This window comes from Pleurodeles waltl, chromosome 1_1 (assembly GCF_031143425.1).
Source record: "Pleurodeles waltl isolate 20211129_DDA chromosome 1_1, aPleWal1.hap1.20221129, whole genome shotgun sequence".
Taxonomy (NCBI): Eukaryota; Metazoa; Chordata; class Amphibia; order Caudata; family Salamandridae; genus Pleurodeles; species Pleurodeles waltl.
Genome location: NC_090436.1, coordinates 254,492,507 through 254,511,637, shown reverse-complemented (window position 1 = coordinate 254,511,637; position 19,131 = coordinate 254,492,507). Strand labels below are relative to the sequence as shown.

Here is a 19,131-nt window from a genome sequence, read left to right as displayed (position 1 = left end):
AGGATCGAGGTAACCCAAAACAAATTGTTTTTGAATTGGCCCTAGGGTGGTGTTCTTCTGGAACACCCACACAAGGTTCAGTGGATTAGGGCATCCCCTTCCCCCCTAATACCTTATTTTTATTTAAATTGTGGCCAGTCAGTCAGCGCATGAGCTCCTACAGGACTTGCAGGAGCCTCTTGCTCCCATGGGAACAGGAAAAAAAGCTTCCTTTGCCAACCAGGTCGCTCTGTTAGTTGAAGTTGTATACCTGCGGGGCTCCTGTGAGAGTCCTGCAAACCCAACCGTCCTGATATCTAAATCTTTTTTACCTTAATTTCTTAAAAAAACACTAAACAGATTTACATTAGATCATTAAAAGCACGCTTTCTGGTCTGCTTTCTGTCACATTTGGTGTAATTTCGTGCAGACTTTTTGGCTGTCGAGGTGTCTAAAATTCCCTATGGAAATTGCATGGGGAATTTGAGTTCTGGACCACCCTTTTTCTCACCCCACCCCCGCTTGACGTATCACCCCAAACCTTTCCAGGAAGGAGCTGAGGTGAATGAACATGTATTACCTGAGAGTTTTGTGAAGATTCATCAAAAAGTGCCAACATTTTAAGCAAACCAGAAATCTAATTTGATAAAGTAACTATGTCCTAACGTCGATAGTTGCAGGAATGGAGCATATGCTTGGGAGATATCCGTCATGTTATATTGCTAAACGCAGACAATGCCTTATTTTACCTCTCTGACTCCAGAGTAGCATTAGCCATACTGCTGCATTTATTGGAAGACTTTGGAGATCTTTCCAGTCTCTGACTCAGCTGCTCCAAATCACTGCTCCTCTTCACAACCCTCTTTGGAAATCCAGTGGATCATCTCCCGGGCATCTGCCTGCGCTGGGAGATAACATAATTTAGGTACCTGAGATTCAAGCTGGCACACACCAGACCACAACATCTACATAAAGTACTGGCCTCGCTCAAGACGTCGGTGTCTTTCTGGAACACACTGCCCCTCTTGCTGATGGTAGGCTGGCCATCTCTAAAATTGTGCTACTGCCAAGATACCTCTATGTCCTGCAGAACTCGCTATGCTCCATCCCAATGAAGGTCTTTAGACAACTGGACTCCATCCTTATATCCTTGCTTTGGGCAGGCAGGCGCATTTGGGTGGCCCAGGCCATGTGGACCAGACTGTATAAAGAGGGAGGACTGTATTATTATGCAGCACATCTACAGTATGCGGCTTGTGGCTGGCTGAAGGTGATAAATGGGAAACAAAGGTTGCTGTCGGTTCTGGTAGATCCTGATTGTCTCTCAGAATTATTAATGGAGAGTGTGGGGACCTCGAAAGATACCCCATATATAGTCCTGCAGACAGAAATAGTACAGCAAAGATTTGCCCAATCTCTGTTGAAATGGGCTTTGTTTCACTGAGAATTCCCGGTTTGGACGTTGTTGTTGATGAGACAAATGATAGACAATATGTCCTTCCAATGGCAGGAGGGGATTTATACCCTGGTGAGACTTTTTTATAACCTTCGAGGAGGCTTGCACAGAATTTACACTAAGGCCGGGACACTTCCTGCATCTCAGCTTGTCTGATATAATAATCAAGTTGAACTGGCCCTTGTACTCTGATGCGCCCAAATCTACTCACACCCTGGGGATCCTATTGAGCTGTGGGAAAGGCAGACATCTGATTTCATTGTTATATAAAGCTATGCAAGCTCACACTACAGTGCCTCTGCCTAGAGCCAGCTAAGCCTGGGACTCTGACTTAGACACCTCGTTGGACAATGAGGACTGGACGCACGTCTGTGACTTCATACTTACAGTCTTATGTAATGGCTGCTTTGAGGTTTGTGCACTTCCATTTTCTGCACAGGACCTACCTCACTCCTAAAGACCTCCACCGCATATCCCCAACTCAAACAGATAGCTGCCCATGTGGTGGTGTTGGTGGGGCAGACTTCCTGCATTTGGCCTGGCAGTATTGGGCAGTACAGACTCAAGTGGTAGCAAATGTAAAGACCACACACCTTAGTAGAGAAAACACTCCATCTAGCTTCCTGCTGGGCAACATTAAACATCAAAGGGCCATAAATGGCATATAGAGTTTTACAACTGGCACTGGTGTTGGCTAGACGTAGAGTCGTCATCACATGAATGGGTCAGAGGGTGCCGCGGCTACAACAGTGGTACAGGGACTTACAGGAGTGGACGCTGGCAGAGAAAACCCATATAGAACTCAGCAGGCGGGATGAAAAGGTGGACATAGACCTTGCAATCTGGCAACATCTTTGAGAAAAGCTCCTAGACCCAGATGCCGAAACAGAATTACTAGACATTGACAGCTCCTACGACCAGATGGGAGGCAGCTCTGTTTCGGTGGGGTGTGAGGAGAGCACATACCACCTGCATGGTGTCTCATATACACATAAGGGACATTGTGTTACACGTTGGATGGATTCTGATGAAACAGCTGTGGGGGATGGTGGGAGATCCCCCTCCTTAAGTTGCGCTCATAATGCTATGACATCACTCTAAACCAGTTGTCTCTGACCAGTCGATCACGAGCTATGCTCCCATACAACTCCAGGGTAGCTCGTAGCCCTGAGTTAATTTTTAAATAAGCACAGGGTCACATTTTCCTTTTAAAGGCTGTGTTTATTTTGTATTATTATCATCAGGATACAAATAGTAGGGCCTGATAATGAGAAGTGCTCAGTCAGATTTACGACCCAGGGTGCAGCTGGGGCACAGATTTGAAAAAATTAAGCACTGAGGTATTTATCTGTTAAATAAAAGTCCTTGTCAACTCAGTGTTTGAGAGTGATAACAAAATTATGTTTCTGAATGCTGTTAAATGAGAGAAAATTAAAATGAAAAGTTACCTTAATGATTATGTTAACTCTTCATTTTACATTTCTGCCTTTACAAAGTGTTAACTTTACAAACAGCAGGCCTCTTGCTCCCAATGGCCAGTAGGCACTGTGCCATATGTATAACTGAAAAATACAGTAGTTGTTTTGAATGGGAGAAATTTAAAGTGCAAACAAAATGTTCGCTATCTTTAACATTTGTGCAGAACATTTTTGTGCACTTTAAATTTCTCCCATTTAAAAATAATTGTAATATGTTTCTGTTATATATGTAACAGTGCCACATATGGTGAAAGGTATGTCATGTCCCACAAGTACATACAACAGAGGCTCTCTGTCACCTATACATATATATCCCATTTATGCGCATGCACGTTCATAGATCCCCAAAAGACCAAGCTCTCTCTGACACACATGGCAGCCCTATCATAGTGCCACTAGTCAAAGTATCTGGCTCTATGGACATTAGGCTTAAGGTGTATGAAGCTGGCCGTGGGGGTATCTGGTAACAATGCATGAGTTCTTTAGCCGTCAGTAGCTCACTGTGATTTCCCCTTATCAGAAGTAGCTCTCACTACAGAAAAGTTTGACGACTCCTGCTCTAAACCAACTGTTGTGTTATGTTTTATCAAACGGAAAACAAAGGTTTAACCCCTTCGCTGCCAGGCCGTTACCCCCTCAGGTGCTAGGCCTTTTTTGGGGGGGAAGTTTCCGCCTAGACCGTCATAACATTTTGTCCACATAAGCTACCAACGCCAAATGTGCATACTTTTTTTCCTACATCCTAGTGATTCTAGAGGTACCCAAAGTTTGTGAGTTCCCCTATAGGAGACCAAGAAATTTGCCAAAATACAGCAGATTTTTTTTTTTTTTTTTTAAATGGGGAAAAGGGCTGCAGAAGAAAGCTTGTGGTCCCCCCCCGAAAATGGCATTAAAAAGGGTTTGCGGTGCTAAAATCACCATCTTCTCAGCTTTCAGGAACAGGCAGACTTGAATCAGAAACCCACATTGTTCAACACAATTTTGGCATTTTACTGGGGCATACCCCATTGTTACTTTATTTTGTGCTTTTATCCTTTTTCCAGTTAGTGACAGAAATGGGTGTGAAACCAATGCTGGATCCTGGAAAGCTAAGCATTTCTGAAAAGTAGACAATATTCTGAATTCAGCAAGGGGTCATTTGTGTAGATACTATGGTGAATAAAACAGCCATTTTTCTCCACGTTTTACTCTGTAACTTTTTCCTGCAATGTCAGATTTTCAAAAGCAATATACCATTACGTCTGCTGGACTCTTCTGGTTGCGGGGATATATAGGGCTTGTAGGTTCATCAAGAACCCTAGGTACCCAGAGACAATAAATGAGCTGCACCTTGCAGTGGGTTTTCATTTTATACTGAGTATACAGCAATTCATTTGCTGAAATATAAAGAGTAAAAAATAGGTATCAAGGAAACCTTTGTATTTCCAAAATAGGCACATGATAAGGTGTTGAGATGCAGTGGTTATTTGCACATCTCTGAATTACGGGGTTCCCATATTAGCATGTGAAAAACAGGGCATGTCTCAAATAGACACCTTTGTTACACACTGTCTTACATTTGGAAGGAAATAATGTAGAGAAAGACAAGGGACAATAATACTTGTTCTTCTATTCTTTGTTCCCCAAGGTCCTCCAATAAAAATGGTACCTTACTTATGTGGGTAGGCCTAATACCCGCGACAGGAAACGCAACATGGACTCATCACATTTTCCCAAAGAAAATGGACCTGTTTTTTGCAAAGTGCCTAGCTGTGGATTTTGGCCTGTAGCTGAGCCGGCACCAAGGACAACCTACCAAAACCTGGACATTTCTAAAAGCTAGACACCCAGGAGAATTCAGAATGGGGTGACTTGTGGGGCTGTCACCAGGTTCTGTTACCCAGAATCCTTTGCAAGCCTCAACATTTGGCAACAAAAATATTTTTTTCTCACATTTCGGTGATGGAAAGTTCTGGAATCTAAGAGGAGCCACAAATTTCTTTCCACCTAGCATTCCCTCAAGTCTCCTGATAAAAATAGTACCTCACTTGTGTGGGTAGGCCTAGTGCCCGCAACAGGAAATGCCCCAAAACACAACATGGACACATCACATTTTCCTAAAGAAAACGGACCTGTTTTTTGCAAAGTGCATAGCTGTGGATTTTGGCCTCTAGCTCAGCCGGCACCTAGGAAAACCTACCAAACTTGGGCATTTCTAAAAGAACTAGACACCTAGGGGAATTCAGAATTAGGTGACTTGTGGGGCTCTCACCCGGTTCTGTTACCCAGAATCCTTTGCAAACCTCAAAACTTGGCCAAAAAACACTTTTTCCCTCACATTTCGGTGACAGAAAGTTCTGGAATCTGAGAGGAGCCCCAAATTTCCTCCTACCTAGCATTCCCCCAAGTCTCCCGATAAAAATGGTACCTCACTTGTGTGGGTAGGCCTAGTGTCCGCAAAAGGAAATGCCTCAAAACACAACGTGGACCCATCAAAACTATCTGTTTTTGCAGGGTGGGGGGCACCTGCGTTTTTGGTTTTGGGCTCAGCATCCATATAGGGAAACCTACCAAACCCAAACATTTCTGAAAACTAGACACATATGGGAGTCCAGGGAAGTGTGACTTGGGTGGATCCCCCAGTGTTTTCTTACCCAGAATCCTCAACAAACCTAAAATTTAGCTAAAAAAATCACGTTTTCCCACATTTCTGTGTGGGATCACCGCACCAGGACAAATTTTCTACCACCCAACGTTCCCCTCAGTCTCCCTGTAAAAATGATACCTAACTTGTGTAGATGGGCCAAGTGCCTGTGACAGGGAAGAGCCAAAAACATGTCGAAATTGAGGGGGAACCAAAGCGGGTCCTAAAGGGCAGTTTGAAAAAAATAAATATATATTTTACGCTGACAAGTGGGGCAGATTGTTTATCAGTATAGATGAGACAATGCTGGGTAATTAAAATAGGCCGATATGCCCACAAGGGGGGCAGAAAAGGCCTAAAATAAAATTGCCCACAGTGGAGCGACCCTTGCCTAAGGCAGTGGTTCCCAAACCTTTTGGACCTGCGGCTCCCTTCACCTATGTTGGCCATTACCCGCGCTCCCCATTATGTCACTTTTTTTGACACTTTCTCCTCTAACACCACTTAACAATACTTGATCATTCACCAGTGCTTAATTTGTGCTTGTTGTTTCCGTTGCGGGCACCAGCACTTTTTTTTGAGGGCCGGCACTTATTTTTCTGCCTCAAGCATTTACGGCGAGCAAAAGACACATATGGGAAAGACTGAGGAAGAGAAAAACGAAATAGTGTCACAATGGGAGAAAACAGAAAGCTGCAAGAGTGAGCTGAAGGGGCAGGGAGTGGCTTTAAAATCATTGAAGAGGCCTGAGATGGCTTCATGATTACACTGCCTCAGTATTCCGTTTTCCCACATGTTTAAGAGGAGGGCTTTGGGCACTGGCACGTTATTATTTACAAATTAAGCACTGTTGTTCACACTCCCACTCTGCAGTTTCTAAATTATTTCAAAGCCTTCAGCTATTGATAACTGTGCTTTCCAAGTTCCACTCGTCTGTACCTCCCAAAGCCGTTTTTCGGGCCTCCCAATGAAAATTGCCTTCCCCTGTCAGTAAGACTCGGTAAGTAATCTGATTTGGGCATGAGAGTGAGGGAGGACTGTGGTACTATACTTTATTTTGGACAATTTAAATAGCACTTTTTAAACACAAATGGGATAAAAAAGGAAAGGTGTGCTTTATAATGAGAAAAGGACGGCAGGCTAATCTTTCATCAAGCAGAAACGCTGCAATTTTCCCCTGGACTTCAAGGAACGCTGTAATAATAATTCTAATCTTGTCTTCACATCTAAATAAACAAACTCAACTTGTGCGTGTGTCAGTGCTGAATCAGGCTGTTAGCAGTTTTCTCCTGTCCAGCAACTACACTTGCCTCAGGTAGATAATTATCTGTTTTAAAAACAGAACATTAGTGATTAATAGTACTATTATCATATCGGCGCTGGTTAGGAGAATTTTCTGTGCATTACTGTAATCTCCGGTCCTGCCGTGCCCTGTCTCTCACCCTAGAAATCCTAATCATAATACTACTTACCTGATTTTCCTAAATTCGACAAGGAACTTCAGGCAAACACGTCAGATGTGCGCACCGTCGGATGTGCGCACTTTAATGAGCATGGACTGCCTATTGATCACACTGCTGTCTTCTGAATTACTGCGCACCTGGCAACGCCTAAGAAGCGAAGGCTCTCATAACATAATCAAGCTGGGTGAAACCATGCTCCAGAGGCAAGATGTTGACAGGTGGGGTTTACGTAACTCCCCCACATGAAATGCCAAATGAGTTACTTGCCGCAAAATACTTTTTTACCTTGTCGTAAGAGGTCATTTCTATACTGTGCACATAAATCTTTTAAATTGTTCCTATCATGTTTTCAAAAAGCACGCAGCGCCCCTGGCAACTTCTAACGGCGCAATGGGGTTCTGCGGCGCACAGTTTGGGAACCACTGGCCTAAGGGGTCGCTCCCCTTCTGTTAAAAAAAATAATAATAATAATAATCCCTGGTGCCTAGTGGTTTCTGCCCCCTTTGGGGGGAGATTGGCCTAATTAAAATAGGCCGATCTGCCCAAAAGGGGGGCAAAAATGGCCTAAAATAAATTCCCTCCTCCCCAGGGGAGCAACCCTTGCCTTTCTCCCCACATCTAACAAAATAAAAAATGATCCCTGGTGTCTAGAGGTTTCTGCCCCTCTTGGGGGCAGATCAGCCTAATTAGAACAGGCTGATCTGCCCCGGGCAGGAGGGGGGGGGGCAGTAATGTCCTTGAAATAATTCCCCCCCCTGGGGAGCGGCCCTTGCCCAAGGGGTTGCTCCCCTTATTCATAAATACAGAAAAGACAAAAATCCCTGGTGTCTAGTCTGCATTTCGATCGGGCAGCAGAAATGCTCAGAGACATCAAAGGTAAGGAAAGGCCTTCCTTTTCCTTTGATGCCTCTCTCGCCCCTCCACGTGATCAGAAGAATGTTCTTCCATTTCTCTTTCGGCAGTGGGGGCGACCACTGATGAGGTCAGCATGTGATTGCGCTCTGACGTCATCAGACGTTACTGGGGTGTTGGGGGCTTGTGTGTGAAAGGGGAAGCGAGTCGCCTTTCATCTCTGCACAGAGGAGGAGGGTGCTTGGCCATCGGTGGAGCGCTAGCTATATAATCGGCCTTTCCAATATGGCCGCTGTTAAAACGTTTACGTAAATGTTGTTTCTTTGGGCCTTGACAACAGAAGGAGGACAGTTGACCATGACCACAAGAAATATGGCGCTGGACTAGAACGCCGTATTGCAAAGTGGGATTTAGCCCGGTACATGATCTTTTGGATAATGATACCTTTTGCGCTCTCAGACTGGTAAGCGATCCGACTAATGGGCTAGAAACTCGTAAGCTCTTTCCTTTGTCACACAGGTAGTATAGAATGTTCATTCACTGTTGCTGCCGATCGCCTTTTTTAAGAAAGGCCTTGACAAACACATTATTATGAATTGCGACATAGGTCCTGATCTATTACAGAATATTCACTGCATCAAATGATGTTCTATGTCCATTAAGGGATTCATTGTGAAGCACTTATCATCAGCGAGTATTCTCTATTGGGTCAAGTGACTTGATATAAACACCCCTTGTAAGTGTGGAATACGAAATCCCCATACAAATGTGAACATGAATTATTTGCACATTAGCTCCGCCTGTTATTGACATTTTACTAAAAGATCTGTAATACTTTGTTCATGAATAGACAATTATATGACACTGTTTACTACCTTTGAGTGACGCAATCCCTTGTAATAATGAGTCCAAGCGAACCATTACTAATATTATGTTTATATACAATAATCTTTATACAGACTGAATATACTGTATTGACCGTTTAATATGTGTTTCAAAAAATGGATCAACTCTGATGACTTGCGAGGTATGAGTTGTCTCTTTCCTCTGTCACCTATTGGTGCTTTGACAATATTATATTAACCTGTGATAACGCACCTATAACAAGCGGAGTTACTAACTACACTCTGCCAGCATCTGTCCTATTAATTGATTGCACATGTATACGTAAGAGAATCACTAACTGACTGTACACTTCACCGTGCAGCTCACTGTAACACTATGTGGAAATCCGGTCACAAGTATTCCCCCAAATCTCTCCTATATTTTCTTCCACACGTGGTGCCATTCATAATATCTTTCCTCTCCAATAACAGCACCGAATTTACTGTGTATTTCTTGGTACTTTCTCTATTTAAATCACACCAAAAAATATACACAAATTAAACCTGCTTTCTCGCCAGTAGCCTCCTTTAATACTGACCCTATCATTACGTATATTTTACAGCCTTGAAAAAGCCCCAGGCAGACTTACCATAGGGGGCGAAACATGTGTCGGCTCTGGCTCTTTGCTCAAACTTTTATGACCCTCTGTTTAAATGGGCATCAACAAACAACTTTGGACTCACCATCCTGCCCCTTTTTTGCAGCTTGTTTCTTCAGCTCTAGAAGCGCATGCCAAGCCAGATCACGTTATCCTAGTAGATCTGGCTTTGTGTGAAATTCTATGGGTGTTTGCTTTGTATGCAAAATATATGGTTGGTGCCCCATGCCTCATAACCATTTTGTTTTGTGCTTGCATCAAGTTTCTGGTGCAAAATGTTTTTGATGATCGCTGCAATCATGAAAAATCTCACGCTAAATAATTGTAAATCAGGGCCTTAGTTTTGTACCCCACGATGAGTGATGTGGAAATTTCACACTTGCCATCCATCCAAATTTTAATGACCAATCTATGCCTTTGATTATGATGTTTTCATAGAATGCCACAAGGTGTGTAAGAGAGCATCAGTACTCTTTGGCTTTATCAGCATTTGAAGAACGTTCATCAGGATTGATTTTTAACTTCATTGACAACACTTATCTGAATAAACCTTCTTAACTGAACTTGCAAGTAATGAACATTTTGCACAAGAAGTAGCTTGGTGTTCAGTGATTGTTTCCAAATTGGGTTGTTTGAAAGAAAAGCATTGAATCCTTTTATTTACATGTATCTAAAGGCAGCTATATGGAAGTTGATTCTGAATGATCAGCATTCTTACCGGTAGCGTCAATTTCATTTTTGTCAGGGGCGTACAGTCCAGTTCTCAGTGCAATAGTCACATAAATCCTTTGTTACCAATTAAAGTGTTACCACCACTGTGTGCTGTCAGTTCATTATGGTAAAATCTCTTTAAATATGTTGATTGTTGAACTTATATCTCTGTTAGAGAAACAGATAATTGTGTAATAGATAATGTGAGATGGGTGAATTGTAAACTACTCTGTTGCAGTTGTGTACCTCAACTTTGATCCTCTTATGCATTTCATGTGCACATATGTATAAATACTGAAGTTCGACCTCCAAAAAAGATGTGAACGACTTCACTGATTAATTTGGCACCAGAACAGTATTGCACATTCTTTCAAAATGTTAAAGAGGGATCCTCACTGGAATGAAAAGTGACAACATTAATTGGAGCTAGATTGGCAAGAATACCCCAGAGGACCACCAATGGAACCTTCCAAGGATATTACATTTTGGTCTAACTTGATGAGAAATAATTCTGAACTCGACATATGTACTGTTACATTTTCATTCACTATTAATAAAAATGGGCCCGATCTAGAGTTTAGTGGACGAAGTACTATGTTCCAAATGTGATGGAGTACACTGCCTGACAAACCCTTGGTCCGCTTGCTTCATATAGAGGCGGGCGAACCTTAAGTATTCCGTAGACTGAGTCCCCATTGACTCTGTCTACAAAATACTTCTTCAAACCACCCTAAGGTGTAGTATCGTTGGAGTAAGAACATTGCATTTTCTACCCTATTTATAGTGGATAGTTACATGTCTTTTTATTTTCCTGTCTATCACCGCCAGGAAAAATATTGCAATGAGAGACACAAAAATACAATGACACCCACACCCTAGGAAAAAACACTCTGGATATGGGGTCATTATTTTTTTAGTTTTTCTGAAACAAACTCCTGCTATCATAATTTGTTTAAAAAACACAAAACAAATGCTTGTGTGTTTGGTGGATGGCTATAAACACCAATGATGTCTGTCAACCAAACATTTATTACATTGAAAGGAATGGCGGTGATGGCAGTTCCTTTTAGTGTACAGCGATTACCACTATGCTGGCAACCATCTCTAAATCTGGTGTCTGGAGTATCATCAGGATGATGGAGGTAAAGTCCTGTGCTATCCCAACAAACACTACTCCATCTGTCAAACCTTAAATAACCCCCTGAGTCTGTTACATTTGATCTGTCTTGCCATCCTCAGCTCATCTAGGTGTCAGAAGGTCCTGGATAAAGCCATTTGACCTGGACGTGCGTTGTCAGCTTTGTTATCTACTGTTCTAATTCTAATAAACCATTTTCTTGACCACATGCATTGAACCAATCACATACTGTACTGCATTTCTTTTAGGTATTTCTAATTCACTCTGAATCTTTGGGCTGGGAATCTAAATGTTACTTAAAACTTGTACAAATGAAGTTTACTATGAAATATGTCTGTGTGTTTTTCAGAATGAAGGAACACTGAAATAGGATGGCCTGTCGACATTCAGAAATAACTCTTTGTTTAGTAACTAACCAGTTGCTATGGCTACAGAGGTGGAAAAGGCAAATGCTCTCCTGCAGACCTTCAGCACGACTTCTGTTGTATCCAGCCTTGGTTTGGGAATCTTCTGCTTTCTGTCTGACCAATTTCTACAGTTTTCTTTAATTCAGCGAAATGACTGGCTGCGGGCACTTACAGATAATGCAGTACATGGCATGGTAGGCATGTGGTCCTGGGCAATCGTGATTGGACTCAGGAAGAAAAGTGACTTCTATGAAGTCCTACTGGCTGGATTTCTTGCTTCTATTATTGATGTGGACCACTTTTTTCTAGCAGGCTCTTTGTCTCTAAAGGTAAGTAGAATGATACTGAGAAGTACTTTTTGTTCCCCATTTTGTCATATGGGTGGTTCTGTTCATGGGAGTGAATTGGCTAATTTGTCAATGGATAAAGTTTTTTTTTCTCGTGGGCCATTGGTACATATATGGTCCAAGTCACTGACTAGACAGTTTAAAATTATTTGCTTGCGATGTTTGAGGCTTCCATCATATGCTATGGTTACCTTTGATGAGACATCTGTAAAAATGCTGCACCCTGCATCCTGCTGATTTTCCTTTTTGAGGCTAAGATAAGTTAAGACTTATTCTTTTAGCTGATTTATGTATACTGTGTAATGGATGAATTACATCCTTAAAGCATGGTTATTAGAATGGGTTGATTATAATTGATCCCATAACAAAAATCCATTGTCAATATTTAACATAACTAGTATTGTAAAACTAACATATAGCAACATTGACACAAGTAAACAGTAATCTCCTGCATGTTCATTGCCATGGCTCAACTGGACATGGATATCTTTGCAACTCATCTAATACAATAGAAAGGAAGAGGTTGTTTGTCTCTTGATTTCCCTTCTAATTATTAGGGCTCAACAGAAATTCAAGGACAGCCTGAGGTGGTCACCCATCATTGTGGTTCAATCGAACCACCAAGTCTAACTTGACGTTTATTTTCTTTTTTTTGAGTGTCTGAACCTCCATCCACGAGAATCTGTCTACTTCCTTAATAACAGACTACACATCAAAGAGTCGAGGAGAACTTTCTTCATGCACTTACTGCAATCACTTCTCATTCACTCTTGGGCGTTTCCTGTGACATCATGGCTATTCTGCCCCCTGGCTAGAAATCCATGGTAGAGTACCAGTTCAGAGGCAAGTGGTTGAAGTTCTCTCACTGTTCATTGCCAAAGGGAATTGATTTGCCTACTTCCTCAATGGACAGTATTATTTTCATTTCTAAATGTGACTATTAAGTTTGATGGATTTTCAGTATATGAGCCATACACACCTTATGTAACAAAATGGGTTACTTCTCCAATTCTAATGAACAAACAAATATTATCTTACTGATCTACTTGTGTTTTCATGGTCAGCAGGCGTGCAGCCAGATGAAATTTGAACCTTGTGCTCTCACATCGTAGGCTCACGTCCTTTGAACCTCTAGTTTCTGGTGTCCTAAAGATGTAATGCTACCAGACAACATTTGTTCACCTGTGCACATCAGAAAATGTCATAACTTTCTGTAAAGACAGGTTGGTTCTCTGAACTTCGTTACATGTTGTTCTGAAGATGATGTCTGTATGTCACCTTTATTTTGTTATAAATTCATTTTTTAGAAACTATTTCAGAAAAAAAGACCATGAACTATGAAAATATGGCAGTATTAAGAAAGATACAAAAGAAAGATAATTTAATTATGAGTAAAATCACAAGAAAAATCCCACTTCCAAAAGGAAGACTCAATAAATCAAATCCATAGCAAACATTGATTTAAGAAAGTAACAAGCACGTTAAAATAGTTTTTAATTGATATAGTTCTTAATGAATATAATGTTATTTACTGTTGTGTTACTTATCCATGATGAAAATTGAAACAACAAAATAGTATGGTATAAGTAAAAATTCTAAAGGTGTTGGATAGGAGAAATTTATTTTTGTCCCACCAGATCAATGCCAGATTTCACAGATAACTATGTAAATTAGTTACATAGTCTTAACTGACATGAATCCGACATGCATGTACGCACTTGATACAGCTTTTATTTAAATAGACCATAACCTCTAAGTTGTCCCTGTACGGGAAAGATGGGCTCTCTTACCCTACTCAAGGCTATTCTACTTTTGGTGATATCAGGTTGTACCTTAAAAACTCTATAAACTTTACCTTATGCTGAAGTATCTCTTTTTCTAAGAATACAATTTCAAAACGTCCTTTACATATTGGCTTCCGAAAGTTGTGTTAGTGGTGGCAGGGGACATTCTCGGGCCAAATGGAAAAACCCAGCCTTCTTGGGTACAATATCTATCTATACTAGTCTAAGTGTTTGAAAAATTGTATACATTCATTCGAGTTTTTCTGGAGTAGGCTAGATTAATATATTTAGAATGGATTTCAAGGTCACCTTTTTGGTTTGATTACAATACCACTGGTTTACAAGCTTGCATTTGACATCAGACATGTCAAGTTATGAGTATTTATAAAGCACACAATCACTCTCAAGGGTATCCTGGTGCTGGGTCAGTGGGATTATCCAACTCAGCCTTCCATGTATTCTGTTAGAATCACACCATATGAGGCCTATCGGCCTTCAGAATAGTATAAATATTTGACATCATATGTTTTATGTGATCTGTATTCAAGATAAACTGAACCTTCCTGGGTTGGCTTTCAGCACTTGTGAATCCAAGAAAGGGTGTTATGGAGGCAGTATTAGCAATTTCAGTGGAGAGACTAACCTACCCAAGCATAGTTATTGAAGCGTGAAGAAGATTCCATTGACAAAAAAGATCCTAAAACCCTCATTATTCCTAGAAAACGTATATTAACGAATCACAGGCACACCATGGATACTAGGTATCTTATAAGCGGAGGAGTGCTAGATGGCGTTTTGGATTTATGTTGTCAGCCTTTTATTATATAAACCGCATTGGATTCAAAGTTTATATGCATTGTTAACCGGAAACCGCAAAATACATTATAAGCATTAATTTGTTAAGGATTTTTTTTTGTTCTTCTCTCAAGGCAGCTTTGAATCTTCCTCGACGCCCGCCTTTACATTGCTCCACTCTGATCCCTGCTGTGGTCCTGGCACTGAAGTTTGTCATGCACATTTTCAGGCTGAAGGACTCCTGGTGCTTCCTTCCTTGGATGATATTCATCTCTTGGACTTCACATCACGTCCGAGATGGAATTCGACATGGTCTATGGATCTGTCCATTTGGAAAAACTGCACCATTGCCATACTGGCTCTATGTGGCTATCACAGCAACGTTACCCCATGTTTGTTCCTTAATTATGTACTTAACAGGAACAAGAGAAATCTTGTCCGTTAAACATGGCATACGCATAGATGTGTAAGGCAGTGGTGTGTCGACCTTTGAGCACCAGAGCATTGGACTTGGACCAGGAGTGAAACTTATAGCCTATCACTCTTTCAAAGTGTTAAATATTCTGAGCAGAGCAGAGCCCTGTACTCAGGATTTGGAATCTGCTTGCCATCTCTTTATCTCCTTAACCTTTATAGGGCATACATTTATTTTCTGACCTTTTGAATTGCACACATTCTTCAATATGCTTATCTACTGCTAACAAATCGAAGTTTGCTTACTGAGCAAAAGGGTAACACAAACAGATACTCTTGCTATCCCAAGGCACAAACATTTTGTGTAGCCAATCAGACCTTTAGGTGTGCGAAAAAAGTTATTTACAATTCTCAGAATTAGGATTTTTGGAATTTTATCGTTCCTAATTTCACATATATTAATATGTAAATGTACATGTAATGTGTGTTTGCCACATTTGTAAGGTTACGGCTAGGAATGAGAATGTGAGTGTTCCGAGAGTTGCCTTTCAAAATACAGTGAATACCCGCAAACCCATATGTTTATGGATCCTTGCATTTCGCAGGTAATTTCCCACTCTATAAACAAAGGAATGCAGAGCTACTCTCAGGTCCTCTGACGTGGAAGGGAATGTAAATGGGGAAAAAATGAACAAGCAAATGCATGCCTGGTCATTTAAGATTTTTCCCACAGGCATAAGTTCTTAGGAATTCTTTACAGTATCCCATACGTTGGAAATGTACTCCAAATGTAAGCTTTTTCCTGAAGGTGTATATTTCTGATGTTTCTAACCTGGGATGTGTAAATCAGACAAGTAAATCTAAAATAGTGCCATTTTACAAAGGTTTTGTGTGGTGAAAAACAGGTGAGCAAATTGATTGGTTTGTATTTGCATCTTAAAAGAGTGGATCCATGTGTTTCCCCCCAATTACAAATATGACTGCACCCTGGAAAAAATCAATTTTATGTGCTCCTAATTATGTAAGCAGTACATTCAAAAATAATATTATTTTGTTCTGTTTTTGCCTACTTCACATTCTTTAAATAGTATGGTCTGTTGACAAACTAATTCTAGAATGCATTTTTTCATTGTGACTAATATTTCATAAAACTACTGTGTTCTAACAGATATGTATATGCTCACATGGATTACTTTACACAAAATACTTATACATGTTTGAAGTTGTATTATGCTGAAATAACCCACATATTTTCTTCCTGTGGTCTATGCATTTTGAGTTTTTGGGTTTAGATGATGCCTAGAACTTGAGAGGCAACACTTGTCTTTACATATTCCTTTTTAGGTTGAGCATAGCAGCTCTCAAGCGCTGCTTTTCCGACATCTTAGTATCTATATGGGCTTTTAACCACGCCCACCTCACGCCCATCACTATCACTCGTTCATGGGCCTGCCTTTCAAAAATCCTTTACGTTTGTAAATGCTTTACATTTGTCCCTCCTGGGGGTGGTTTTGTTACCACCTTGGGGACCGACCCTGTTACATGGATAATTGCACGTTTGCCGATATGTTTGCCTGCCAACAAACTTCTTTTTCTTTTGTGTGTCTCCTTCGCGAACACGCTCATGGCGGCCAGGGCACTCTGAACAAGCTTGCTTATGTCAACTGTTTTACTTTTCGTTTTTCCTTTTGTGTGTCTTTTAAGATTTGCCAGACTGTAAACATTGTGCGTTTTGTATATTTCATGAAGTTATTCACCTTTGATTGGCCAGCTAAAATGGTAAACACTGCATATGTTTCATGTGCTTAGTTTAGTCAGTCAGGTTGTTAATAGTGCTCTGGCTGTCTCATGGTTGGTGATGCAAGACAGCTCGAGGGGAAACGCTGCCTGTTTGTTTGTAAAGTGTGTTTACTGTGGGATGCCACTTCACAGGCAGAGACACTGGACTATTGTATGGTTCTTAGAGTAGGCAGATAGACTGTAAACACTTGGAAGACAAAGAAAAACACTGACCACAAGCTCTTCACTGCTTGTATTGTGTGCTTATTACAGGCACACATGCAGAAACAGAGGAGGCACTGTTTGCACCATGTCCTTAACGTGGACAGGCGCAATGAAAAGCAGCATAGGCTGCACAGCTTGCACCATATTGCTTAGTGTGGACAGGCATACAGGGAGGAAACACTGCACTATGCACACTATGTTATTATTGGCAGGTAAAATGGACCGAAGGAGGCAGTGCACAGGTTACACAATGGACTTAGTCAGACAGCCACACAGGGAGGAGACACTGCACTTTGTGCATAGAGCTGCTATATGCAGATATAATGGACCAGAGGAGGCAGTGCAGAGGTTGCACCATTGGCTTCATCATACAGGCACACTAGGAGAAGATAGTACACTGTGCTGAGTGCTTTTGATTGGCATTTATAAGAGGCTGATGTTTTTACCTTTCCTTGCTTTAACAGTTACTTTTCTTTCTCTGCTGCACCTCACCTGTTTTCCCAGTGTGTCTGTTTTGTTGCTCTTTTCCTCTCTCCCTATAATTGCCCTTTTCTTTCTGTGTCTCTTTCCACTTCTCTGTGCTCCTTTCTCCGTCTGGCCTTTTCTGTCCCCTACACCCTTGTTGCTGAAGTCTTTCTCCATTTTTAGGGTGAGCACTTTGACCTGTTGTAAGTATTGTGGGCTTTTAACCACGCCCACCTCACTGCCATCACTTTCACTCATGCGCTGGCTTGCATTTAAAAAATCCTTTGTTATCATTGGTAAATGCTTTAAGTTTGTCCCTCCTTGGTGAAGTTTTGTTACCGCATTGCAGTCTGACCCTGTTACATGGATGATTGCATGATTGTCGATATGTTTGACTGTGAGCAAACTTCTTTTTCCCTTTGTGTCTCTCCTTCGCGCTCATGGCAGCCATGGCGCTTTGAATCGGTTCGCTTTTGTCAAATGTTTTACTTTTCATTTTCAATTTATTTGGCAAGAAAAGTCCAGTTAGGAATTTCTAACTGGAGCAAATGTGAGACTGATTGCAATGCAAATGCTTGTTGTTAAGGTGGCCTTCGTACTACAAGCTGTAGTAGGTCCATATGGTCTCTTTTAGAAGGGGATAACCTACCCACTGTTATTGTGGAATGTAACAAGGTTTGCACTTGTACATGCAGGAATCCTTGGCTATGAAAGCAAGATCAGTGCATATTTTGCTTCCTGGTCTAGTACGTTAGATAGTCTGGCATGCTATTTAGGACACTCAGTCTACGTTCAGCTGTCTTCTGAATGTGCTGTTGTGTGCAAGCGATTAAGAGGAATTCACATGCAGAACCCTGTGTGGATTCTCTGCCATTTGTGTTCCAAAGAAGAATATGAAAATTATTCCTTCAAGATCTCACATGGAAAATGATCCCTCAAGCGTTAACATTCATTTACTGCTGATCAGCCTTATGTGCTTGTCCCCAAAGGTTTTGAAAATGTATAGCAGCTGCTCTTACTATATACATTAAAAAACAGCATCAATAGCACAATCAAGTGTCCATTTGTCCAGAATATGTACTGTCTTCTTGTTCTCTGCGTTATTCAGTAAAGACAAGCTCCTTTGTAAGATAATAATATGCTCATTTCTGTGAGCGAACAATGTAATTGGATTCGTTCTCCAAGGGTCAGCCTCGTCTTGTAATTTGTGTTTAACTTCTTTTAACTCAATTGTAGTTTTTCTTGGTATACAATTATGAAACAGACTTTTAGATCTGGCTAGTTTGCCAGATTTAATGCCATCTTCATATTGTACACAGATGCAATAGGTCAGCCACCTTATGGCATAGTCTGCTGATTTGTGGTGCTGGCAGTAGAACCCTATATTCTAAAGGCAGGCAGAAGGACTCCAGCTTTACATACCCTTTTCAAGTATATATGTGTATGTCACCAATCGTCATTCACTTACTCTGATGTGAAAATGTTTCTTAAAGGACCACTGCATGACAGAAGGACTACAGGAGTATGCCAACTCAATGGAGGTCCTAATCTTCCTAATCCTAGTAGGACTAGTGCTACCTAACAGTACAGAAATTTCCATCCCACATGCGCAGCACACTGTGCCCATTCAATATAAATGGGTAATTAACATCTTTTTAAGTGCTGAAAATGGTACCTGCAAACATAATGCCTAGAGAGGTAATTGTGCTGCGCCTTCAAACATCCAGTTCTG

General features: G+C 41.1%; 1 protein-coding gene across 1 annotated transcript in view; it reads left to right on the top strand.

The window, feature by feature from the left end:
* The window catches only part of TMEM267 (transmembrane protein 267), a 39,773-nt gene extending 21,322 nt beyond the window's left edge, over positions 1-18,451 (top strand). The window contains exons 2-3 of the mRNA XM_069221516.1: positions 11,533-11,919; positions 14,651-18,451. Of these exons, the coding sequence (XP_069077617.1) occupies positions 11,608-11,919; positions 14,651-14,986 (648 nt within the window). The 5' untranslated portion in view covers positions 11,533-11,607 and the 3' untranslated portion in view covers positions 14,987-18,451. The remainder of the gene's footprint in view (positions 1-11,532; positions 11,920-14,650) is intronic.
* Positions 18,452-19,131: the final 680 nt, after the last annotated feature.